This window comes from Caretta caretta, chromosome 8, assembly GCF_965140235.1.
Source record: "Caretta caretta isolate rCarCar2 chromosome 8, rCarCar1.hap1, whole genome shotgun sequence".
NCBI classification, from domain to species: Eukaryota; Metazoa; Chordata; order Testudines; family Cheloniidae; genus Caretta; species Caretta caretta.
In genome coordinates, this window is record NC_134213.1 from 44622906 (window position 1) to 44642131 (window position 19226).

The 19226-nt window shown below is 51.7% G+C and overlaps 1 protein-coding gene across 9 annotated transcripts in view; it reads right to left on the reverse strand.

The window, feature by feature from the left end:
- The window catches only part of PACS2 (phosphofurin acidic cluster sorting protein 2), a 174671-nt gene that overhangs the window by 14747 nt on the left and 140698 nt on the right, over positions 1-19226 (reverse strand). For all 9 annotated transcript variants that reach the window (XM_075131449.1, XM_048861946.2, XM_075131446.1 and 6 more), the window contains one exon: positions 5037-5172. In XM_075131449.1, coding sequence (XP_074987550.1) covers positions 5037-5172 — 136 coding nt within the window. The remainder of the gene's footprint in view (positions 1-5036; positions 5173-19226) is intronic.

The following is a 19226-nucleotide window of genomic DNA, read 5'->3' on the forward strand; positions in this document are numbered from 1 at the left end:
ACACAGGGGGACTTAGTTACAAAAGATAAGTCTGTTAATTGGTTGAGAAATTGCCAGTGGGTGGAGCAAATGAATAAAACACGGTCTACCGTGGTGGCCATATCAGTCGATCACAGGAAAGGCTATGCAGAATGCACTGACCCTGTGGAGAAAACTGTCTCAACTTTTTCACCAGTGGATGTTTGTTCTGTGGCTTGGCTCTCCAGAGTGGACACATGTGCGGGCCCATCCTGCTGACATCAGGCAGGCAGTGAAGAACATATCAGGAGCAAGAAATTTGGCACCAATCATGCCCTCATTCAGACACTCTGAGCCTTTAGGCTTCTCAGCCAATAGCTGCTAAAACCCATCAACTAAATCTGCTTAGCCTAGGCTACACGAGTCACTTCACCCATTTCCTCAGCCCCAGGGGCTACCTAGGAGGAAATTGTCGCAGGGGAGCAAAGTCACATAAACCCAGTTGGCAGTGGAAGAAAGTTTGTGGCTTAGCTCCCTAGTGCTGAAAATGGCCCAAGGAGGGAGCAGGAAACTCGCAAGCTGAGGTGACAGGTGCAGTGGGGCAGGCTGGGGAGAGGAAGGAAGGAGTACTCCCCACCGAGGTGACACCTTGGAAAATGGTCTTAAAGTTGGGGCACTCTGTGCCAACTCCTCAGACCCCAATGCAGACAGATCCAGCTGATAGTGCTTGGTGAAAATGTGGGCCTAGATGGCTGCTCTGCAGACCTAGCTACAGAGTCGTCTCCCCAGTCAGTCCATGGACCTCCTGGAACAGGCTTTAAGTTGGGTTGAGCAGGCTGGCTAAGGTAGAGGCCAGCCAGAAGCAGGAACATATTTAGTGTGAAAAGATGGCCAAAGAGGACCATCATGGAACAAAAGGATTTTCTCAGCCTCTGCATGAAGTAGGTGGCAGCCCTTGCTGAGGTATCTGAGGGACAGAAAGGCTAGTCAGACGGCAAGCCAGGATGAGAGTGTACAGTGCATCAGCCTGCCGTGCAGTAACCTCCCATGCGGACATGGCTACAACATACTGAGAGTCCCAGCATTCAGGTAGATTCACACCCTGGCGCAGTAACTCATTGGGCAGACAAGCACTATCTTCCTCTCTTCAAGGAGTATCCTGAAACTAGAAGTCTCAGTCTAATTCGGCATGAGACTCATGGGGACCACAGTACCTTACCAGGATCTGGCTCCATAGGCTCAGCCCCAAGCAGCGTTTACAGCGAGGTGCAGTTACACTTGGAGTAGCACATTGCAAGTGCAGCATTAACAAAGTGGACCGGGGCGACCTTGTCTTAGGGGCCCTTCTTTCACATCAGTAACCTGCATTCTCCTCCTTCATGGGGGGTAATCTCCAGAGGCTGGGTCATACCAGAGGTGGGAGAAACTCTCCTTGCGTAGCAGACACAAGGCTTCTGAAGAGGAAGGGGAACGAGGGGCAGGGCCTCAGGCATTAGTCACACAGGGAGAATTGCCTTTGGTGGTGAGACAGAGAAGGACTGAGGAAGAGGCGGGCCTCTTCAGAAGCTGCTTGGGAGGAAGGAAGGGAGAGGAGCATCTGGGAATACAGGCGATGGCCCCAGCCATAGGAGGGGTGTGTGGTGGGGAGGCAGGGGTCCTGGAGAGAACTCTCTGCCATCTCTCCTGGGACCAGGCCTAGAGTAGGTTCTAGACAGAGAGCGCTAAAGTGAGGTGACTCAGAATTCAGGTCTGGAATGGAGGGTGCCCTGCAGAGGACCTCCTCCACTTCCTTCCCCACAGAGGGGTGTGAGAACTCACTTCACCTGTGCTGATAGCCACAGCTCCTGTGGCTGAGACAAGAGATGGCGCCTCAGCATGAGGCTCTTGCAGTCTTCTCCCAGGAGAGGAAGAAGGGGCTGGGGAACACAGAGACCAAGGCCAAAGCTTTCAAGTTTGGAAGCATAAAGGAAGCCAAGTGGGGATTTAGATAGTGACTAACACTAGCCTTACTTCCAGAAATGCTGAGCCCTGAAAAATTCCACTGGAGTCAATGGGAGCCGAGGGGACCAGCTGCTCTGCATGACGGGCCTGAATTCAGCTCAAGACGCCTAGCAAAGCCTTCCCCATATGAAAATATTGGTGCCATCTCCTCCGGTCCTGACTGGTCCTTTGCCAACTGCCTGCCACCAGAGGAAACATCCACTGGTGTGCGAGGAAATGAAAAGCAACACAAACGTGGCCTTCTAAAGAGACACCTCCATAGTTAACGTGCGCCTGGCAAAATGAAACTGGAGACGCAAGCTTATGAAGCAGGGAGCCCTGCACTCAAGCCAATCTCATTCGACCTGGGGAGGCACAGATAGGCTATTGCACTGAAATGATCCCAGCACTGGGGAAGATGCCTCTTGCATCTGAAGTCATATTCAAGCCACACGCCTACCGCGCCTCCCTACTACCTTCCCATAACTCACACTGAACCCCATACCTGAGCAAGCCCTCAACAGATGCTTCTCCTCCTCTCTGCTTTTCTGCCTGTCCATCTCCTGGGAGCCTCCTCCCTCACTTGCCATGCTACAGCTCAGAGCTTACAAGTCAAACAGCCTGGAGGAGGAGGTGGACTTGTCCTACTGCTTGCTTCTCCTCCAAAGCCTTGTCCTTAATAATTCTCCATTATACAGCATCTTCCATCTGAAGATCATTAAACTAAATGATTAGGCCGCACAACACTTCTATGGTGAAGGGAGGTAAATGATAAATCCCATGGACTTTCAATGAGATTTGTGCTCCTCTGTAATTTTGGCACTTTTGAAGATGTTTAGTTGGTAACTTTTAATGCACTTAACTCCACTTTGTGTAGCAGCAGAACACACACAAAAAATAAGCTTTTAGGGCTAAATTCTGCCCATAGTCACTGAGACTCCCCATAATCAGTAGCAGAAGTACCACATCTGCCCTTAGCATTTTCACTAGCTGTCAGATCATTTTTGTGGTTCAATTTGTTAATCGTTTCAAAAATATGGACATACAGTATTCCAGCACTGGTCTCACCAATGCCATATACAGAGGCAAAATCACCTCACTGCTGCTACTCACTATGCCTCTTTATACATCCAGGGACTGGATTGGCCATTTTTGCTACAGCATCACACAAGCTCATGTGAAGTTGCTTGTACACCATGACCCCCTAGATCTTTTTCAGGGTCACTGCTTTCCAGGATGCAGTTCCCCCTACAGTTATAGACTCTCTTCCTTGTTCCTAGGTGTATAACTTTTTCAGTCGCTCTGTATGACTGCCCTGTCCTCATCGTTATCTGCTATTCCGCCAATCTTTGTGCTATCTGCAAATTTTATCAGCTGTGATTTTATATTTACTTCCAGGTCACTGATTAAAATACTGAATAGTGTTGGGCCTGCTACCGATCCCTGGGGAACACCACTAGAAACAGTCTCATTTGATAAAGATTCCCATTGACATCTGTCAGCCAGTTCCCAATCCCTTTAACATGTGCTCTATTGATATTGTATCGTGCTATTTCGGTAATCAGAATGCCATGTACTACCAACTCAAATGCCTTACCAAAGCCCAAGTATATTAAATCTTTGCAGTTATTTGTACCAACCAGCCCTGTACCCTCAAAGAACAAAATCAGGTTGGTCTGACAAGACCTGTTTTTCATAAAACCACATTGATTAGGATTAATTACATTTCTGTCCTCAAATTCTTTATCAATTGAATCGCACATCAACTTTTCCATTATTTTGCCTGGGATTGATGTCAGGTTAGTCAACCTATAGTTATCTGGGTCATCCCGTTTTCCAGTTTTGAATACTGACATTAGCACTCTTCCAGTCTTGTGGAATTTCCCTGGCAACCCAACATCCTATGGTTTTGAGCTATTGATAACTCAATTTTGTGTTGCTCTTCTCTCAAATTTTTCCATATCTTTAGTACTGAAGTAGCCAGAACTGACTGATGCCACATCTGTACTGAGTTGGTCTGATACATCCCAGCTCAGGATGAGATCTGTGAATCCAGCCCAAAATTACATTGGCTTTTTGCTGCCCTATTGCACTACAAAACTCATTTAATTTAGTCTCCATTAACATGCCCCAGGTTTTTCTGCATTTACTGTCTCCCAATTCCCTCTCTCCTACTGAGTATTCTGGATTATTTGCTCCTAGTTTTGTTAGCTTCCATTTTTCAAATCAAGTTTAATCTCCCCATGCTTCTAATCTTCCTTGGTCCCTCTTATTTATTGGACTGGTCTTCACAGCTCTTCCCAGATTTAGTGTCATCTGCAAATTTCATTAACATGCTTCTTACTTCCTCCTCCTAGACCATTGTTATTTCTTTGCATTGTGCAGCACCTCAAGGACCCAATCAGAAAGAGGCTCTACTGTGCAAGGTGCTGTATAAATACAGGGAGCATCTCCATCCAGGACATTAATAAGGCCAGACCCTAACATGGATTCCAGGGGTGTCCTGTTATCCTTTGTGATGGCCCTTGCTCCAGTAGTTACGATCACATGGATTATTCTTGAATTAAGATTGACGGTATCAAATGCTTTACTAAAATCCAAAGGCAGTACACCAGGAGGCCCAGAGAAATACCTGCTTTCTACACATTCTCCAAGACACGATGTATTAGGTCTCCAGGCCAACTGGAGACCTCCAAGACAAGACTCCCGTTTGAGGACACTAACAGAACCTGAGGTAAAGCTGCAGACGAGTATCCTCAGAGAGTGCTGCAGATGAATGTATGCAGGCAAGCACTCTGCCAAACGACCTGACCCCCTCCCAGCCAAACGCAGCAAAGAAAACTCAGCCTGACCCTCATGAAGCCCCTATGACCCTCGCATCAGTTCCTGACCCCTCCCAGTATCCACGAGTTAATTCCTCTGAAGTGAAGCAGGGTTAATCTCCACAGGGCAATAGGCTAAAAGAATGTAAAGGGATGACTGAGGAGATGGGAGTTGCACGTGGGGGAAGGAGGGCTGCAGTATTCCTTACAAAGAGATTTCATTTCTACTATATTTTGGGTAATACAGGGAGAGAAAAGAGGCAGAAGGTGCTTTACCTGGAGGAAGAGAAGCTGCCCGTGACAGACGGCGAGGAAGGTGGGGTAGGGGAAGCTTCCTTCACAGCAGGAGACACAGAAGGCGGGGTAGAGGAAAGGACACTGGAACTAGAGGGAGCTGCGTCATCGGAATCACCTTAAAGAGAATGAGTCAAACCGTTTGTCTGTGTTCGTCACCTGGGTTCTCCTGCTGGTGAACACCGTGCAGTGCAGTCTCTCTCTTGGTAGATCTCAGTCTTACGCCTAGGCCATTGTCTCTTCCTGCCTCTGTTTCACGGCACCCCCTGGGCCACTCATCTAACTTGTTTCCCCATCTGTCAAATGGAGTTACTGTTCCATTTACTGATCTCACTGATGGTTTGGGAAGCAGAGTCATCTAGGGCGAGATTGTTCCCCCAGCTCATTACAGGAAACACACTGTATGCAGATCTCAACTCCACTGCAGAAGGGAGATGGCCAGCCACTTCCACAGCCCTCCCAGTGCTCTCTGCAGGAGCTAGGATTCTTGTGTAGTAAGGGGGTCGGGCCAGGGAGGGGAAAATGAGGAACATGCATTGTTCCCTCAACCCCGACAGGGAATCCACACAAAGGTAACATGCTTGTTAGCTTTTCCATGGAACCCCCTCTGCTGAGAACTTCTCTTAAAAGGGGGGAGGAGGCAGTGAAAATGCACAGGAGGGTGGATGGTCCTGTACCACTAGGACAAGGTGGTGTCCACATGGTTTGGGAGCCAACCCCTTGCTTTAATTGAAAGTGTGTGCATGAGTGGGGGGCAAATCCCCCTCTCCTAAAGGGAGGAATTAGGAGGAAACTCCACAAGGGGAGCCCTGTGGAGTCCCCATGCCATCTTCACATTTGTAAAGAGCTTTGAGTCTCTTTGACAGAAGGCTCCACCATGTATAAGAGCAATGTGGTGTTACAACATGCAGCCTGTTCCCAAAGCTCTCTAAGGAATTAGTACAACAGCCAAGAGAGAGAAATTAAGAGGCATGGAGACGAGATGCTTCCATATGAGGCCTCAGATGAGAGGCGTCTGGAAGTAGAGACATGGGAATGCTGTTCCAGATGGGAAGAGATGCAGAGGAGAAGGCTCTAATACACAGAGAACAATGGGTACAGGCGCGCCTTGGAAGGATGTGCAGTAGACAAAAACATCAGGGACTGTGGAGTATGAGAAGGTGTCTTGCCCCGTATCTGAAGGACAGATTTAGGGCACTTGAGTTCTATTCCCAACTCTGATTCCGACTTGTTGTGTGATCCTGGGTAAGTCACCTAATTGCTGGGCCTTTGCACCCCATCTTTCAGGCTGCTCTAATACTTACCTACCTCCAAGGGTGCTGGCAGACTTAAATATGCAACATGGCGGCAGAGCCATGGCAACAGGCATTAATGCAGCCTCCCCATAGCGGGGGCTGTGTGGGGCCCCAGGCCTCCGTGGGGGGACGGGGAGCTGGCCCCAGGCCTCTGCAGGGGCAGGCTTGGGGGGCAGGGGTGAAACCGCCCCCCAGCACGAACTGGCGGAGCGGAATGGGTTGGGGCCAGGTCACTCCACTTCCTGCCGCCCGCTGAGCGCAGGGCAGGCCCGACCCCACACTCACGGGGCAGTGGGAAGTGGAGCGACCTGGCCCCAGCCCGCTCCGCTCTGCTCCCCGGCTCCCAGCCTCAGGGCTTGAGGGGCGGGGGGGGGGAACCGCCCCCAGCACTCGCTGGCAGCGCAGAGCGGGCTGGGGCCAGGTCGCTCCGCTTACCACCATTGGTGAGTGCAGGGAGCCCAACCCCTGCTGCAGTCCTCAGGGGAAGGGCTGGAGTGAGGGCAGGGCTGGGGTGGAGCAGGGGCAGGAAGAGGTGGGGTGGGGGTGGAGCAGGGACGGAGCCATGGGGAAAAGGCAGAGCAGGGGCTGGAGCAGTGTGCAGCTGCTTGCTTTGTGTATGGGTAGGGGCGGCCCTGGCAGCGTTGTCATAGCCATGCTGGTCCTTAGGTATTAAAGAGACAAGGTGGGGGAGGGAATGTATTTTATTGGACCAATATCTGTGGGTGAAAGAGCAGCTTTGGAGCTACACAGAGCTCTTCTTCAGGTCTGGGAAACATATTTCCAGCCTCACAACTAAATGCAAGGTGAAACGGATTGTTTAGAATCGATAGCACATATTGCAAGGGACCATTCCAGGTGGAGTGGCCTGTTAACACCTCTGCAATCATAGGACAAAAAACAGGAGGGTTAGTGTCCAGTGTGTCTGTTCAGTCCATCATTTTTAGGCTTTGTCTACACTAGCACTTTTGTCCATCAGGGGTTTGAAGCCCCCCCCCCCCCCCCCCCACTGCCCCCAACTGACATAACTTGTACCAACAAAAATGCCAGCGTGGACAGCGCTTCACTGGCGGGAAACGCTCTCCGAATGACAAAGCTACTGCCCTTCGTTGGGGGTGGTTTTATTTTGTTGCCGGGAGAGCTCTCTCCCGGCAACAAAGAGCAGCTACACGTTGAACCTTACACCGATGCAGGTGTAGCCGCACAGCTGCGCTGTTGTAAGGTGCGCAGCGTAGGCAGCCATAGTGTCTGTGTAGCACAGTTATGAATTTAAGCTCCCAGGCTCGTCTTCTGAAAGTGTTGTGCAGGTTTCCTTTGAGGATGAGGACCGAGAGGTCAGAGTGATCGCTCTGTGAGACGAGTTCACCCACCGGTGATGTGGTATTTTTGTCTTTTATCGCTTTCCTTTGCGAGTTCATTTGACAGTGCAGTGATTGTCTGGTTTCACCCACAGAGTTACTGGGGCATTCAGTGAGGTGGATGAGGTACACCACCAACCCCCCCCCCCCCCCCGCTTTTTGTCCTATGACAGCAGAGGTGTTAGCAGGTCATTTCACCTTAAATGGTCCCTTACAATATATGCTAACTGCCTACGCTAAACAATCTGTTACACCTTGTATTTAGCTGTGACACCTTTCCCAGACCCGAGGGTGTGGCTCAAAAGCTTGCTGTCTCTCACCACCAGAAGTTGGTGCAATACAAGATATTACCACACTCCATTTAATGGCATTTCTCTGGATGTAATGCAACAACTTTGATCAGATGTGGCATTTAAATTCCAAAATTTCAAGGCATATTCTAAGTATCAGTGGGATGAAGCCTATTGATTCTGGTGAAAATCAGAAAGCCAAAATGGGAGAAATGGCACAGGGTCCCCCTGGTATCTGGTTAGCAAAGCTAGCAGGTTCAGACACCTCTGAAAGTGCTGGCTAAGGGCAGCCACTAGCATGTTTCAGCACAATACCCTTTATCTCCAACCAGCCCATCTTCCCCAGACAGTTTAAAAATACTGACCCCCTGAAAGAGAAGAGGAGAAACAAGAAGAATGTGGGGAGGTGCAGACAGAGCCTCAGGCATGGGAGAAAGGGGAACACAGAATCCCTGGTGGGGGTAGTGGGGGGACGGGACGACAGTGCGGGATCCTGGTATGGAGCATAGGGGTCAACCCCTGGCATATATGCATGTGAGAAATGGGGGCACAGAGATCGCCTGGCATGAGGGCGTGGGAGGGCTGCAGGGAGTCTCTGAAACAGGGGGATGGGAAGTTGCCACCCAGGGAGTTTGTGGGAGGTGGGAATGGAGGGATACAGGAGCCCTGGGGTGTGCTATAAGCTTGGCCTACAGCACCAACAAAGCATGCAGAGCTCTAGTTAAGGTTGCAAGACAGTTTCCCATGTTAACATGTGCAGAATTTGCCAGACGTCCACATTTTGGGGTAAAATCTCTCTGACTTGGGCCCTGCCTACATAGAAGTTGCATCAGTTTAGCATATAGCACTTTAGAAAACAGATTTAGTTAAGCCAGTGCAAACCCCTGGCTAGGACACTTATTAGGTCATGTCTACACTAGCGAGCTTACATTGGCACAGCTGTATCGATGCAGCTGCCCCCACTGTAAGATTGCTGCTCATGTAGCCGCTCTATGCTGGCAGGAGAGAGCTCTCCCATCATCATAAAACCAACGGGCAGTAGCAGCTCTCCTGCCAACATAGCGTGCGCACACTACCGCTTATGCCAGCAAAACTTATGTCGCTCAGGGGTGTGTTTTTTCATAACCTCGAGTGACATAACTTTTGTTGGCATATGTGGTAATGTAGATAAGGCCTTCGTTTAAAACTGGTTCTTTCTGTATATTTGTCAGTATGAGCCAGGTTTAACAATCAGCATAACATACCCACAATGGTGCTGGTTTAAAACCATCCCTTTAATAAAACCCACCCTCCCCACAGGTTTAAAGTTTGAATACAATTCTTCAAGCCATTTGAGTCATGGGTGAGGGGTAAAACAGTCCTTCCCAGCATGACAAACCTTAACCTGCCTTTTTTGAACTGGGTTATTTATATTGCAACTGACTATGGTAGGAAAGCTGGCGTCAACTGTCACTGATTTGCACAGTTTGGGCAAAAAAATTTAACGAAAAGAAAAATCACTCCACATGCTCTGTGGTCAATTACTAAGGCTGTGTCTGTGCTAGGGATGTGCACAAGCACAAGCCCCAGTTCAAGGCCTGGCTGCAGACAACAGAAATCCCTATAGTAAACCTGGCCTAAGATATTCAGCAGAGCCTTCTGAAATCCCAGTATAGTCTCTTTGCCAAAGTTTAACACTCTAGGGTGAAGGCTCCAGGACACTTAGCAAATGAGAAACTAATTGTTTCACTGGCAAACCCCCAAAACTCACCCAAAAAGCCTTAATGTCAGAATCAAGAAAATCCCGGCAGATCCTGGCTGCCATGTTGTCTGGTCATTTTGTTAAGAACATTTTAGAGCTGAGTGTTTTTCCCTGCTATGAAGAAATATGCAATGCAAACTAATGTGCTGCTGGAACCACCACTGAAAAGCTGTCTCCAGCTGATTCCCTTCTCAAGCACCTGCCTGGGGCTGGAACTTTGAAGCCCAAGTAAGAGCTGGTCTCTACACAAACATGCACCAAACTCACTTCTATTTCATACCTGATATTTCAGAACAAGTCTATGGGCAAGTCTACACTACAAAATTAAGTTGACCTAAATTACGTTGACATAGAGCCACTGTCGCAGTTGAATTGGTTGTACACGTCCACACTACACTCCTTGTGTTGGCAGTGTGCGTCCTAACCAGCACTTGCACTGATTTAACTGCCAGTGTGAGGCACTGTGGAATGGTTTCCGAAAGGCAGCAACAGGCGATGTAAGTAACGCAGCGTCTACACTGACACTGTGTCGACCTCACTACGTCGACTTAAGAGCTACGTCTCTCACAGAAGTGAAGTTATTCAGTTGGTAAAGTGGAAGTTATATCGGTGGGAGTTACGTTTTAGTGTAGACGGCTACAGAGTTAGGTCGACGTAGGCAGCCTTACATTGACCTAACTCTGTTGTGTAGACAAGGCCTGTGTGGCCGCTCATTTAGGATTAAGAATGTTCTGTTTGAATCGACACGGTTAATTCCAAGTAAATTAACTACACTGGCGTATGTTTGTATGTAGCCCAGCCCCACGACGACGTGAAGGTGACTCTAAAAGCAGCCCCTGTGCTCTTTATTGCTGCCGCCTGGTGCGAATGGCCTGCTTTCACAGGCGGGTGTTCCACATTTGACGTTACGTGCAAGCACATGCACTCGCACCCCCACTTCCCACCTCATCCCCCACTAATACACTTGCCTGGAGCCAATTGGGAACTCCTAATGGATGCAATTCGAAACATGTGCTGCCTCCCAGGGGCCTGCTCCATATTGCCGCCCACCAGTGTGGGCTCTCCCTCCCGTCCCCTCCTCTCCCCCCTCCCTCCTTCAGAGGCCCAGGACATGGCTGGTGCAGCCAAATCAGTGCAGCTTCTCTAGACATTAACATGTCAGTGCTAGAGTCAGGTATCTCATGGCCTTTCAGGGCTACAAACGGGAGCTTGTTTGTTCCCCCAACAGGGCCCGGTGCTCCCGTCCAGCTCTACAGAGGGCCCAAAGAGTCAGGCTCATGCAGTAACACTAAAATATCATTTTTCATGTGTTCTGACAGATCAGCTTTAGTCTCTCCTGCCCTATGAACCCTGCACAGTTGGACTCAGAGGCCAAGATATTTTCCTCCTGGGAAAGTATGACCTAGGCACCCATTGGTGCCAACTGGCAGAGGGTCCGGGGGTGCACAGGGATTTACAGGGATCCCCAGGGTTGGGTATCTGCATAATAGTTCACCGAAGGGTGGCATGTGAGATCGCTACTGAGAGCCAGTAGCCCACTGGTTGCCATAATCATTGTGAAATGTGTGTATGGATAATGGTAAAGGAGCTATGTATCTATACTGAAAATTATGCTCTCAAGGTCTTGGAGTTGAGGCAGGTCACCAGGAGGTGCCAGACTGTGGAGATAATTCCTTTCAGGCAGGCAGTAACAGGCCTCTTCCGCCATCTGACCATTTGTGTATGTATGCCACACACTGTAGGCCTATTTGCACACTGAACCAGGTGCAAAGTTAGAAATTGCAAAACCTAGAGGAAGGAACAAACAGCAGGAGGATGTCCTATTGACAAACACAGACATCGGATTGGTCTGGTATATCTTGAAGCGCAAAGAGACACACTGAATAGTTCAGAGGAGGCAAACTGACAAACATGCTTGTCTAGGTAAAAGGGGATGACAGCCATGCCTGGCTGTAAAGCGCTGCAAGGATTTGGGGTGAGTAATACTCTGCAAGACACGAGTCTCTTGTTCTTTAAGTCTACGCTCTAGAATGCATGTTATGATTTTATTGTATATGTAAAAGACAGTTACCTTTTCTATAACTGGTGTTCTTCGAGATGTGCTGCTCATGTCTATTCCACAATAGGTGTGCGTGCTCGCCACATGCAGCGGTGCTGGAAGTTTTCCCCCTAGCAGTACCTGTAGGGGGGAGCGCCCCCCCGTGACCCCTGGAGCGGCACCTGCCTGGAGCAGTATAAGGAGAGCTGCGCTCCCCCCACCCTCAGTTCCTTCTTGCTAGACAACTCTGACAGAAGGGAAGGAGAGTGGGATGTGGAATAGACGTGAGCAACACATCTCAAAGAAGACCAGTCATGGAAAAGGTAACTGTCTTTTCCTCTTCGAGTGATTGCTCATGTGTATTCCACAATAGGTGATTCCAAGCTATATCTGTTGGAGGTGGGTAGGAGTTCACAAGTTCTCGGGACGGAGGACAGCCCTGCCGACCCCGGCATCATCCCTGGCCTGGGAGACGATCGCATAGTGTGAGGTGAACATGTGAACCAAAGACCACGTGGCGGCCCTACAAATGTCCTGGATGGGGACGTGGGCCATGAAGGCAGCTGGCCTGATCAGGACAGGGGAAAGGCATCAGAGATAGCGCCCCTCCCTAGGCCCCCCTGGCGCAGAACCGGGGCCATCATCAGTTCTGCTGGGTTGCAAATAGGTCCACCTGGGGAGTACCCCACCTTCGGAAGAGCTGGTGAGCCACTTCCGGGTGTAGAAACCACTCGTGCTGAGAGGAATAATCCCTGCTCAGGAGATCCACCCTCACATTCCGGGTGCTCGGCAGGTGAAAGGCTTTTAGGTAGATGTCGTGGGCTATACAGAAGTCCCACAGATGGAGGGCTTCGTGGCAGAGGGCAGAGGATTGGGCCCCGCCTTGTCTGTTGATATAGAACATCGAGGCTGTGTTGTCCGTGACGACCCTGACTATCTGGCCCTCCAGGTGCGAGCAGAAGACCATACACGCCAGTCACACCGCCTTGAGTTCCTTGACGTTTATATGATGGGGTAGGTTTGTATCGACCACAGGCCTTGGGTCTGAAAGTTCACCACATGGGCCCCGCAACCCAGGTCCGACGCGTCGGACACCAGATCCAATGATGGGGACCTGTCCCTGAATGGGACCCCTTGGAGCATGTTGTTTGGGACGGACCACCACCGCAGGGAGGTGATCACCGAGTTCGGTACGGTGAGGACTTTGTCCATTCTGTCCGTGGCCTGGGAGAACTGTGAGGCCAGCCACAGCTGGAGGGGCCTCATTCTGAGTCTGGCGTGACAGACCACATATGTTCACGCAGACATGTGACCCAGCAGATGCAGGCAAACCCTGGCTGTCGTCACGGGGAACCTTGTGACCCAATCAATGAGTCCTTTCAGGGTCGCGGCCCTGGCCGACACTGCGTCCAGTAGCGCCCAGCTAAACTCTATGTGTTGGACCGGGACTAATGTGGATTTGGTATTGTTTATCAACAGGCCCAGGGCAGTACATGTGGACAGGAGGAGTGCCACATGATCCCTAACCTGTTACCTGGAGGTGCCTTTGACTAGCCAGTCATCCAGATATGGGAATATTTGGACCGCCCGCCATCTGAGGTAGGCCGCTACCACCGCCATACACTTTGTAAAGCGGAACTCCTCGGGCATCGCCTCTATAGCTCCTAGGTCCAGGAGCTGCCCCACCTCCTACTTGAGCAGGGCCTCGTGAGAGGGGTCCCCCGGAAGGGACGGGGCGGTTGGGTGGGGAAGAGGTAAACTGAAGGGTGTAACCTCAGGAGATGGTGCTGAGGACCTACCGGTCCGAGGTGAGCCACGACCATTCCGGGAGGGAAGTACACAACCGATTGGAGAAAAGGAGCTTTACTGGGGATAGGTCCCTGCTGAGAACTGGCAGGGTATCCCCAAGCATCCCATCAAAAGCACCTTTTGCCCGCCTGCTTGTTCTTAGAAGATCCAGGCTGTGGGCAGGCCGGGATTGCCGCTGCGGGCGCTTTCTATAGTCCCGCTGCTTTTTGTGGGCGGCCTCGTACTTTGGGAGGGCAGCCTAGGCAGGAGCCTGCTGCAGCTTGAACTTGGGTTTTGCCGGAGGAGGGACATAGAGGCCCAAGGTCTGGAGAGTCGTGCGGGAGTCTTTCATGCCATGCAGCCGTGTGTCTGTTTCCTCAGCAAACAGAGCCTTCCCATCGAAAGGGAGATCCTGCATTGACGACTGCACTTCGCTGGAGAGCCCAGAGAGCAGAAGCCATGATGCTTGTCTCATGGATGCCGCCAAGGCTATGGACTGTGCGGCAGTGTCTACTGCATCTGAAGCAGCCTGCAGGGATGCCCTTGCGGCCGCAGTCCCTTCCTCCACGAGCACCTTAAACTCCTTCTTATCGCGCTCCCGGAGGGAGTCCTCAAACTTGGGGATTCCCAGAGGTTAAACTCGTAGTGACCCAGGAGAGCCTGATGGTTTGCTACTCGTAGCTGAAAGCTTGACGACGAATAAACTTTTCTCCCAAAAGTATCCAGCCTCCGAGAGTCTTTGTTCTTGGGGGTCGGGGCTGGTTGCCCCTGCCGCTCCCTGTGGTTGACTGACTCGACCACCAAGGAGTTGGGTGCCAGGTGGGTATACAGATACTTGTGTCCCTTCGTGGATACAAAGTACTTGCGCTCCGCCTTTTTAGAGATGGGAGCCAACGAGGCTGGTGTTTAGCACAGGGCATTTGAAATTCTTGCCACCCCTTCATGGAGTGGCAAGGCCACCCTGCCCGGTGCTGAAGGGGACAGCACATTGAACAGGGAGTCTGAGGACCTCAGCCTGGAGGTGGAGGCTTGCTGCCACCCTTTTTAGGTCTTGGTGAGCCAGGTAGTCCTCCTGTGGGACTGAGGGGGGCGGGGCCTCAATCAGCTCCTCCGGATGGGACGAAGCGGGTGCGGTGCTTTGGGTGTCGTCCAGCACCGGCGGATCCACCACCTGGTGTGACTAAGTTCCTCCTCTACCTTGGTGGGTCTTGTGCTTATTGGCGGATTTGCTCGCCTTGGAGCTTCACGGCAGCCCTCAGTTTAGCCATTTTCGTGAACCCACAGTCCAGGTCAACTTCTCCTGTGTCTGACCAGGAGTTGGGAGGTCTGGGGGGAATCCAGTCCCGCCCTCTACTCCGGGTTCCAGCCCAGGGCCCTAGGGAATGCAGCTGTCTAGAGTGCCTCCTGGAACAGCTGTGCGACAGCTACAACTACCTGGGCTACTTCCCCATGGCCTCCTCCCAACACCTTCTTCATCCTCACCATAGGACCTTCCTCCTGGTGTCTGATAATGCTTGTACTCCTCACTCTCAGCTCCTAGTGCCTCCTGCTCCCAGCTCCTCACACGCACACCACAAACTGAAGTGAGCTCCTTTTTAAAACTCAGGTGCTCTGATTAGCTTGCCTTAATTGATTCTAACAGCTTCTTGATTGGCTCCAGGTGTTCTAATCAGCCTGTCTTAATTGTCTCCAGAAGGTTCCTGATTGTTCTGGAACCTTCCCTGTTACCTTCCCCAGGGAAAAGGGACCTACTTAGCCTGGGGCTAATATATCTGCCTTTTATTACTCTCCTGTAGCCATCTGGCCCGACCCTGTCACACTGGGTCAGACTCCAGGCACCGTACCAAGGACACAGATCCCACCGACCTTTTTTCTGGCGGTCTAAAGATGGACGCCGACGGTGCTTCTGAGGCCCCGGACACTGAGCGAGCCCGCATCAAGGGCTGCGCCCGAGGTCACGGTGCCCACTGGTACCACTGGGCCGGCCACGATGCTTGGTGCCACTGCACTTGCTGTGGCACCAGCGGGGCTGGCTGTTCGGGCTGGCTAGCTTGGCCTGTAGATGGGCAGCTGCGAGGGGAGGCCAGGCTGGCAAATGGTCCACTGCTGCCTTTGGACCGGGAGTATTGGCGGTGTTGGGACCTACGTCGGCCACGGGACTGCGATCTCGACATGGAGGAGCGGCACCAACGGTAGTAGCTGCTCTGCGAACAGCCTCGACGGGTGGACCCGCATTGGCAAGATGCTGGCTATCAATGCCCGGGGCTATGGTGCCTTGGCGGAGACTTGGAACAGGAGTCTGAGCGGGAAAGGCGTCGACGATCATGCCATGACCGACTGCAGTATCTCCTGCAAGACGAGGACAGATGGCGACGTCCGCCATGGTCCTGTTGATGTTCGCTTTGCAAAGACTGTGAGTCCCGGTCAGACGGCACCCATCTGGACAGTGCTGGGAGTCCTGGTGCTGGGAGTCCCGGTCAGACAGCACCCATCCGGACAGTCTGGCCAGCATGGAGGGTGATCCACATGAACCGAGCCCTGAAGGGTCGCTGGATGGTGACCTGTGTCGGGAACGTTCCTTCGACCGAGACCGGTACCAGGCCGGTTGCAACTGTGGTGATCCCAGTGGCGGCTTGCCTCTGGAGCATGGGGCCGACATCAGTGGAGCTCCGGGCACTGGCATGGACATGATGTCCCTGGCTGCCTGGAGGGCTTCGGGCGTAGATGGCATCTGGACATCCGGAGAGGCCTGCTCTGAAGGGGCCGGGCTACTCCGCTCAACGTGAGTCGTAGGCCTAGGGCCTGATGGGGATCAAGGACTACCCGACATGGGCCTAGCCTCTGTCCCAGACTTCCCTCGGCGCCGCTGTGAAGAGGGAGTCTTTCCAGTCCTCTTGGCGTGCCCCGTGGATGGGAAGCAGTGCCCACCAGAGGGTATTCCACAATAGGTGTGCGTACCAGAGGGTCTCCGCGTACTGACGCCACAGTGCCGGGTACCGGTTCGGAGGGCATGCCGGGGTCGGGGTCAGTGCCGACTCCATCAGGATGGCCCGGAGCCTAATGTCCCTTTCTTTTTTAGTCCAGGGCTTAAAAGACTTGCAGAGCTTGCACCTTTCGCTGATATGGGTTTCTCCCAAGCAGTGCAGACAATCCGCGTGCAGGTCGCTCCTTGGCATAGAGCACCTACAAGAGCCTCCTGACTTAAAGCCTGGGGCGCGGGGCATGCCCTGGCCCGGGTTCAATGACTAACTAAACTAACTAAATTAGCTAACTGACTACAGGTACTATTGAACAAATGAAGAGTTCTGGGGACAAGCCGCAGCAAAGCTGGAGCTGAGCAGTTTCAACGCACCTCCACTGGTGGCAAGAAGGAACTGAGGGTGGGGGGAGCACAGCCCCCCCTTTTTCCACGGCAGGAAGATGCTGCCGGGGGGGCTCCCCCTTATGGGTACTGCTAGGGGAAAAACTTCTGGCACTGGTGCACGTCGCGAGCACGCACACCTATTGTGGAATACACATGAGCAATCACTCGAAGAACCCTTTTTTCCAATATTTCTACTTGCATCTCCATCCTTTGTTAAATAAACGTATACTTGCTTTCACTATAACCCTGTCTAAGTGCTGTGTGAAGCGGGGTGGTGAACTGAGGTGGAACTGGTAAACGGGGGTGTACTGTTCCTTTGAGACAGGGAATCTGTGAATGCTGCGAGTGTCCAATGGAGCAGTTCCTGGACACTCCAGGTAGATGCTCAGAGAATGCAGGAGTGTGCCAACTGCTAACCTGCAGAGCGACAGTGGGGCCTCCGAGGCCCAGAGGGCAGGGCTGGTGCTGCCCAGGGTCAGTGGAGTTGGGAAGCTGATCCCTGGCAGATACAGACTCTGCTTCCTCACACTAAAGTCACATGGTAGCAAGGTGCCTCACAGCCCTGGGTACCCAAGGAAGCGTCACAGAAAGTCCCGTGGCAATAGCCGGGGGAAGTCTGAGGATCCTCTTGTAGGCCTCCTCCCAGAGTGTCCCAATGGGGATGGTTTGTCCTCTGCAGAAGAAACCAAAACCTGGCAGAGCTAAGGGGATATACGGGAGAACAAAGCCATCCACCTTAAGATTGTGGGCCTCTGTGGTGCTCCAGCGCCCAGCATCCTGGCCACAGATGACCCTCAAACCCTGAGATGGACACAGGGAGCTGCAGAGAATAAATACAACCTGCTGTTGTATTATTTTTGACTAATATTCACGTCTTCTCCCCACCTGTTTCCCTCACTCCATCTGCCCTAGGCCTCCTGAACTCACTCCCTTGGACCTTGCGGAGAAGCCTCCAGAGGGATAGAGTGGGATGGGATGGTGCCAAGTACATGGCAGAGTCCTGCGGTGTAGGAAAGAGAGCCACATATGTAGGGTTCCCTCCATGCACAGGTCTAGGGCCAATCCAGACCATGGTAACAAGGCATGTGGCTTTACTGGTGGAGGGATACAAGAAGCAGTCGCAGCAATTTAGCAGACTAAAACATTCCTAAGGTAACAGTGTGTGTCAGGGCGGCGATGTACAGAGGATATTGGTAGCTGTTTGTACATCCCAAGCTCAATTTGCTAATTGCTTGGGCTGAAACTTTCAATGCCAGGTGTCCGATTTTGAGGGGAGGTGGGGGGGTTTCAGCCAAAATGGCTCAACGGTTTCAGAGAATAAGGTTAGGACATTCTGGCAACTTTCTTTAAAGAGCTCTAGCACCCCCACGCTTTTCAAAAGGGACTAAAAATTAGTAGGGGTTGGCTTTTGTATCAGGGAGGTATCATTTGCTTTTCCCATGAAAATCCGCTCAAATTTGACCAAGTTAGAAGCCTTTGAAAATTGCAGTTTGCTCAAAGAATTCTTAGATTTTTAGCTGCTAAATTTCCTGAACATTCTATCTGAACTGAGCATGCTCCAGCTCAAAGGTGAGCAGGACTATCCCTGGAGCTGCAGCTCTGGACTATGCCAGGTCTGGGCTCCTGAACTGAGAGCAGATGACCGCTTGCTGAGCCCAGGCAGCATGGAGGAGGAAGCTGCCTGATTTGAGTGCAGAGGGGACCTGGAGTAGATTGGGACAAGGAGCCTGTCAAGCTGATAAAGGAGACTGGGAGCCAGGGAGGGAAACTAGATGGGGGTTGGACACTGTGAGCAAGACCAAGATAATAAGACGACCACAGGGAGAGTTGGGCAGGAGAAAGGGGGAGGAGACAGATCTGACGAGGAGCCAGTGTGCTGGGGGAGAACTGGTACGGCGGGGCAAAGACTTGAACAAGAAGCTGGAGTGGAGGGGACTGAGACTGAGCAGTGCTCACATGCTATTTTTTCCACAAAACCCCGGCTTCATTCAGTGCACAGGAGGGCCTGCTCTGGGGATGAATTAGGGCTGTGTAGTGAAGGAGGCTGTTGTCTATAGCACTCCTGCTCCATTTGTTGCAGAATTTGGAAGGGTTGTAGTGAACGAGGCAGGAAGAGAAAGGACAGTCTCATGGTTAAGGCAGTCAAATGCTGCCCTGGAGAACTGGATTCTATCCCTGCCCCTGCCACCGAGTACTATATGATCATAGAATCATATATAATCATAGAATATCAGGGTTGGAAGGGACCTCAGGAGGTCATCTAGTCCAACCCCCTGCTCAAAGCAGGACCAATCCCCAATT